This window comes from Lupinus angustifolius, chromosome LG15 (assembly GCF_001865875.1).
Source record: "Lupinus angustifolius cultivar Tanjil chromosome LG15, LupAngTanjil_v1.0, whole genome shotgun sequence".
Classification (NCBI taxonomy): Eukaryota; Viridiplantae; Streptophyta; class Magnoliopsida; order Fabales; family Fabaceae; genus Lupinus; species Lupinus angustifolius.
Window position 1 is genome coordinate 4,351,141 of NC_032023.1, and position 7,589 is coordinate 4,358,729.

Genomic DNA, 7,589 nt, shown 5'->3' on the forward strand with positions numbered 1-7,589 from the left:
GCTAAACTTCTCTAAAACTAGCTCTTTATTTATAGCCTAACTAACAACTAACTACTAGGGGTATTTTTGGAATCTTTTAACAACTTTCCTATTTCCCCTTCTATATACATTTTCAATATTAGGCTTTGGCTCTGGCCTAACCCTATCAACATGCCTTGGTGTGAGCATTGCAGAATGCTTCGCAACTGTCAGGCGTACATGCAACCAATAACTCGAGGTTGTATGGATTCTGAGATAGAATTCAACAACTAAGAGAAGATAGTTTGATCTTGTTCTTACCAGCTAGAATAGCCAGGACTTATATGATTGTAAGCCCTGTCACGACTACTAAGGAAACGCGGAGGAATTTCAGATGATTGCACAAGATAGAGAACTTCATTTGACTTCAAAACTGCAAGCATATACTGACTTCATGTGAGGTAATTTTTCACTGTGAGATTCATAGTTGGAAGCATAAGTGAGAACGAAGGATACAAAACTTTAAGAGGAGCCGCAGAAGCAGAGTGGGTGGAGAATTATGGACATGGAGATCGGAATCAGAGGCATTTACCATGGAGGCGATTGATACGATGTAAAATAGAGAAATTAGACTCCAAAGAGAATGAAAGAGAGAAAAGGAAAATAGAGAAGAAAAAAGAAAACCAGATTACTTTCTATTCAATCGATTGACTGATTACAAGGGTTGTACTACATCTATATATATAGAACCTTAGGAATCGTGTTAGATAAGCTACTATAGGAGGAAACGTGCTCAGCAAGCTACCTCCTATTATCTAACTAACAGAAACAGTAACCGTTTAGCCTAACTGTCTTTGTCTTACATTTTCTAACTAACTCTTAGTCTTTAATAGACTCCATCAACATGTCTTGAAAATGTAATGATAAATTTAACTATCTACCTGTGATAATATGAATGCCATCTTCAATGAACAGTCGGGAGACGCACAAGCACTAAGAGATGCATCAAGGACCCTAGCAATAAAATGTAACAGATATAATAAACACAACAATAATGAGAAGAGCCATAATGACAAAGGTGACTACATGTTTTTATCAAAAGATGGACAATTATAGACTCACTGAAATAGAATTTCAGATCGATCTTCAAGCAGTGCTAATCTTCTAGAAGCAGACACCTTTTTCAAATAGAACAAATTAGAGAGCATAACCATATGTACGGAAAGAAAAGAAAAAAGCCGGAGAAAATATATATTAAACAAGTGGAATGAAGAGCCATACCTCAACAATCTGAGACCAGGCAGTAACCATATGTAGTTGTGCAGCTTGTTCCTCCAGATTTTTATTGTATTTCCACCCCCATCTCAGCAACTGTTGAATTGTCTCTCTTACATCATTTAGCTCAACTTCACTGCCTAGGTTACTCACCTGGAGATAAGTAGAAGTATATTTCTGGAACAAGAAATTAGATTGAACATCTTATATTAATTAAAGGAAATGAGAAATGCAAAACTAAAATCTAGGAAATTACAAATAAATATCAATCAACAGTATTAAGGAAGTGACCTAACCTGCCAAAGTTTGTCATGGAAGGAAGCAAGGTCAATTAGACGATCATTTCTCTCCGAATAATAGTAGACACCACCCTTTCCAGAATTTCCAGGATTTCCAAGTATGTCTTCTACCTAGAAAAATATCCGTTCAAAAGAAAGTAATAATAAGATGATTGACTAAAATAGTCAAGGGCTAATCATCAGCAGGAGCTTATGTCCATCAAGGACTAGTATCTCACCAGCAAGTCATACTTCATACCAGCCACAATATTTGAGAGATTAGAAGAAGTATCTGGGCATCTAAACTGGATGATTTCAAGCAATTCTAATACCTGAATTTCAATGAAATAAATTTAGATGATATGTGAAAAGGAAGCTGTGACTAAGTAATAATCAAGAGATATGGAAGTAGTTATGGCTGTACGGCAATTTTTTAAACCAAATGATAACGACAACAGTGTATTATAGAAACTATTCCTATTTGCAATCATAGTATAATGTTCATAATTGTCATTCCCAGTTAAAGCTTAGAGTTTAATATCTATGCATTGACACTTCAGAGTTTTTTACAATTTCAGACAATCATCCACCATTCATATTTTAACCATCATTGACTTTAAAAAAAAGGTAATAACATGAATGGTGGATGATGTACTGACTAAATGAAAAATTTTACACCAACAAGACATAGATATTAAACTGGAGAGCTTATCATGAGAAGATCAGCAACAATATAATTCAGTTTGCACAAAACTCTGACTGAGAAGAAGACAAACAAATACTCTCTTCTACTACTTTGTCTAGCTTATAAATGAAATCATTTTGTGTTACTTCAGGTTGGGGAACGGGGCAGGAAGATGTATTCATTTAGACTTAGGGAATGATATAAATGTAACACATCTAATTTGTTAATATTCATAACAGCCTTGTATTATGCACAAACCAAATAATTTAGGTTGTAAACACCTTCCAATCATGAGAGAAGCCAACTCCGATCAGATGACAGAATAGAGTAATCATGATCCAACATCATGATGAAGGAAGATACTACTCATCAAGAGACTGAGATCTCATCTCTTGTATCTAGAGGACTAATGGTGTGTTCATTTCAGAACACTATCACAGGAAAATAAACTGCTAAAATCCCTAACTCAAGGACCTCAAGACCACACTTCGAAATTTTGATGTGCAGGTTGGGTATAAGTGATATTATTAGAATAATTGGGCCTAACTCCACCCGAAAAGCTCACTCGTATGGGGGGATTGCCCAAATCATTATAAGTTGCTCTAGGCTAATATTCTCAACCAAGGAGGGATTTTGACACTTAAACAAATCTATGCACCAGTTTGAAGCAATGGCAGAAAAGTTAGCAGTTATTTGTTAGGACTAGGATAAGGATAAGGACAAGCTTTTTCCCACTTAAACTGATTGTTGCTTTCTTAGATCATCTGAGGATTTGAGATATTTGTGGAGATATTTTCTCTCTTCCTATTTATAATTACAACTTTCTTCAGAGAATAATAAACCAAAAAGACTCCACATTATTCTCCCTACTTTCAATTTCCTTTTTGTTTCCATTCATTCATCATTTTAACTCTAATGAGTTGATAGAGGTGTCCCTTTCCTGGATAGGATATGGGTTATACACTATCAGCCACAATTAAATCAGTCCAGCAATGAAATTTCATACAAGCATTAGCAATTTCACTAATTCAATTCCACATCCACTGCAATAACTTCAGAATTTATTAAATAATATGTAATCCAAGATATGCATGCGATATGTAGATGTAATAGAGAGAACAGAGAAACAGAAACTGTATTCTGTTATTGAATATTATGAATTGTCATTACATTATTAAAAAGGAGAGAGGTGCATATATAGTTCATACAAGTGTTTAGTACAGTGTACAGATGTCAATATATGACAGTACAAGTGTACTGCCAGTGTACAGCTGTCAGAAACTGATTTCTGTTATATAATCCAAGATATGCATTGGATATATAGATGTAATAGAGAGAATAGAGAAACAGAAACTGTTTTCTGTTATTGAATATTATGAATTCTCATTGCATTATTAAAAATGAGAGAGGTGTATATATAGTTCATACAAGTGTTGTACTACATTGTACAGATGTCAATATATGACAGTACAAGTGTACTGCCACTGTACAGCTGTCAGAAACTGAAACTTCTAACTATCTGTAACTCTTACATAGTAAGCTTGCCTAGTTCTCTAATAGTAGACATGTGATAGAAATTTTACCAACCCAGGTCTATAATGATGACAATGCATTTAGTATATAGTAAACTATAAAATCAAAGATATGTCTGTAATATGTAAGGCCATAATACCAAATGAATCATGCAGCATTCAGTAACTACTAGTACCTTACTCTTACTGACAGTTCTTATAGCAGCATTTTCGTAAGTAGCTTGAAGCGAAAATGGAGACATAGCCTGGCCTCCACCAATTTCAAGCATATCTTGCCCAAAAAGATGAGAGAGGACTGTTTGACATGCTTCTCTATGTGTGGAGCTGCTAACGTCACCAGCATGTAGTTCAACCGCTAAAAGTTTTAAAAGCCATGCTCTCTGAGAAAGGCAAGCAAGGGAACAGAACACCCATATCAAACCCAACCATAATATTGTATAACTTAATAGTAACGCATTAATCCATCCCAGGTAATTGGTAACATTGATTCAGATAGAAACATAAAAATCGTAATATGAATAAAGCATGCAGAAGGTTATCAATGAAGAATCATTCAGAGTCAGTTTGTATCCCTTTCTGAACTTACACTCCCCTCCCCACCCAAAAAAAATCATTGAAAGCTAATTAGAAAGGTGTTTACTATGTTATACTACCATCACCAAATCCAAACTAAAGGTGCTTTTTGAATAAGGTTCTACTTTAGTTAATTTACAAAACATCTAAAGAGATCTGATACCCTGAGTGCAAAGATGTTAGAATCATATGCGGGAAAGAAATCAGGGAAATTGATGATTTGCAAACAAACCTGATGAAGCGAACTGATACGAAGAGGCTGGTTACTATTCCGTTTAGGAAGTGTAGCACTACAAATTGTATCAAGGTGCTGCATAACAACAAGGGAATTCAAATCAGAGATAAATCTTATCATAATTATACACAAGGACTTGAAATGAAAAGGGTAACAACATCTAGTAGAGAAAAAAACTGTTTACCTTAATAAAGAAATGGTACTTTTTATTTGACAACAAATCCATTGTAGGTTCACATGTTAGTGGATCAATGCATAGCTCATAAAGTAGCTGCATCAAGCAAGTCAAGATTCTTTTAAAAACTGTAAATATAACTGCAAATGATTGGGAAAACAATGCAAAAAAATCTGACTGTTTGCACTCTGCTAAGCACTTATTAGAGAATAGAGTTAGTTAAGTTTTACTTAAGCATTTATCATGTGCCAATTAACAATTAGCATGTGCTAATTGTTATGTGCACCTGCTGGAAGTTGTTAGGATCAGTAACTGCTTTATGCAGTTACTAATCTGTTTTACTTTTTCTATTGCTTTCCCTCTATTTAAAGGGATAAGCTCCTCCTCTGTAATTGCAATTTTTCAATAAGATTTCTCTTCATTTCTTTATATCTTTTATCTTTTTACATGGTATCACTCGCCCTAATGGCCACTGCCTCAGCTCCCTCCACTCCTCCACCTTCCCATTCATCTGCTCCCCCTATTCGAGCACATTCTCCATCTTTCTCTCTTCCCATACCCTCTACAAGACTCAGTGAGAAAAACTATCTCACTTGGAGCCAATTCATGCTCTCTGTTCTCAGATCCAACAGAGCAATACGATTCATTCACCCCACTGATGTTCCACCCAAATTTCTCTCTAACTTTGATAGTACTCATCATCACATCAATCTTACATTCCTTAGCTGGGAGGAGCAAGATCAAACCATCATTGCCTGGATCCTCAACTCCATCTCTGACTCCTTACACACAAGAGTCCTTGGGTGCACATCATCTTGTCAATTATGGGCTGAACTTCATACATTTTGCAATGCCCACACTAAGGCTAGAAGCAGGCAACTCAGGGCCCAACTGCGCACAATTTCTCAAAGCAACAACAGCATTTCAGAATATTTCTCCAAAATCAAAGCCATAACTGATTCTCTTGCCTCTATAGGCACCCCTATATCCACAGCAGAACACACTGACTATATCCTTGATGGATTAAGTGAAGAATTCCAACCTGTCATCACAGCTATTGAGAGCCAACTGGATCCACCCTCCATCAATGAGCTAGAACAATTCTTGCTGACCTTTGAATCAAGAATCATCAAGAACAAACACAAAGCTGTCTCTGATGCTCTGTCAGCCAATATAGCCTCTGTTCCTGCACCACACCAACAAACTCACTCTGGCCCCAATCCTAGTCACTTCAATCCCACCTATCCTTCAACAACATCCCCTCCTACACACAGATATGACTCAATTTCTCCATCTTTCAATGATGGATCAAGAGGGGGACGTTCCAACAAAAGAAATGGCAGATTTAATAGGGGTAACAGACCCTCTGGCAGGTATGGAAGTAGTTTCTTCTGCACTCACTGCAACAGACCTGGGCATGACATAGCATGGTGTTTCTTTGCCCCCTATAACATTCCCAACCCCTATCCAGCCTACCCTTACCCATATCCTCCCTCTCACTTTACTAACCCCCAATCCAACTATCCTAAGGGACCCAGACCTGACCATCACCCATCTAAATCAACCAACTCTCACATTGGCCAAAATTACCCAATTCCCTCCTCTCCCTATGTTCTACCCAATTTTTGTGGCATTGTAGGCTAGGTCATGCTCACACAACCATTGTAAACAATATTTTGTCTCTTTGTAAAATACCTTACTCAAATAAAATTGCCTCTGTTTTCTGTAATGCTTGCTGTTATGGCAAGTCCCATAGGATACACTCACCTCATTCAATTACTTGTTATTCTAATTCCTTTGATTTACTCTACCTAGACCTATGGGGGCCTGCACCAGTTCTATCTGAATCTGGTTTTAAATATTACTTGTCAATAGTTGATGCTAAAACCAGACACACATGGATATTCCTGCTTAAACAAAAATCTGAGACCTTAACCATCTTCAAACACTTTATCAAACTGGTTCAAACCCAATTTACTAAAACCATCAAAGCTGTCCAAACTGATGGGGGAGGTGAATTTAGACCCTTTACCTCATATCTATCCAACCTAGGTATTTCACACAGACTATCTTGTCCTCATACTCATCACCAGCAAGGAACAGTAGAAAGAAAGCATAGACACATAGTGGAAACTGGCCTAACCCTATTAGCCCATGCAGGATTACCTCCCACCTTCTGGGAATATGCCTTTACCACTGTTGTCTTCCTAATTAATAGACTCCCCTCTGCCACCCTTGACAACAAATCCCCTTATTACCTTCTATTTGGATCCAACCCTGACTATACTTCTCTAAAGATTTTTGGCTGTGCCTGCTTCCCTTTACTTCGACCTTACAACTCCCACAAACTTGACTTCAGATCCACAGAATGCACCTTTTTAGGGTACTCCTCTATGCATAAAGGATATAAGTGCCTATCCAATGATGGAAAAATATACATCTCTAAAGATGTCAAGTTTAATGAACTATCCTTTCCCTATAAAAACCCCACCAAACCCTTGTCCTCTGATTCATCCACCTCTGACCCCTACACTCATCATCCACCTACACCAAACAACCTATCTAACCACAACTACACCTCTCCCAACAACTACACCACTGAAAATACTTATCCCTCAGAACCAACATCTGCCCTTAATCACATTAACCCTTCTCAAAATTCTCCATTTTCCCTCACACCTATTTCTGACACTGCAATTTTAAATAACCCTATTAATCCTGCATCCTCTAATTCATACAGCTCCATATTTCCCTTATCCTCCACTACCCTTCCTCCCTCCTCCTCATCATCCTTAACACCTGACCCTCAACCTTCTCACCCTATGATCACAAGGTCCAAGGCTGGCATAAGTAAATCCATCTTGCCTAATCTTGCAAG

The 7,589-nt window shown here is 37.2% G+C and overlaps 1 protein-coding gene across 7 annotated transcripts in view; it reads right to left on the reverse strand.

Annotated features, from left to right (window-relative positions):
• The window catches only part of LOC109328187 (nuclear pore complex protein NUP205-like), a 47,795-nt gene that overhangs the window by 21,210 nt on the left and 18,996 nt on the right, over positions 1-7,589 (reverse strand). For 5 of the 7 annotated variants that reach the window (XM_019561521.1, XM_019561524.1, XM_019561519.1 and 2 more), the window contains 8 exons: positions 4,721-4,807; positions 4,534-4,611; positions 3,905-4,108; positions 1,751-1,843; positions 1,530-1,643; positions 1,240-1,410; positions 1,081-1,136; positions 900-972 (listed from right to left, as the gene is read on the reverse strand). In XM_019561521.1, the coding sequence (XP_019417066.1) occupies positions 900-972; positions 1,081-1,136; positions 1,240-1,410; positions 1,530-1,643; positions 1,751-1,843; positions 3,905-4,108; positions 4,534-4,611; positions 4,721-4,807 (876 nt within the window). The remainder of the gene's footprint in view (positions 1-899; positions 973-1,080; positions 1,137-1,239; positions 1,411-1,529; positions 1,644-1,750; positions 1,844-3,904; positions 4,109-4,533; positions 4,612-4,720; positions 4,808-7,589) is intronic. The other 2 variants (XM_019561520.1, XM_019561523.1) reach the window with 2 other exon arrangements.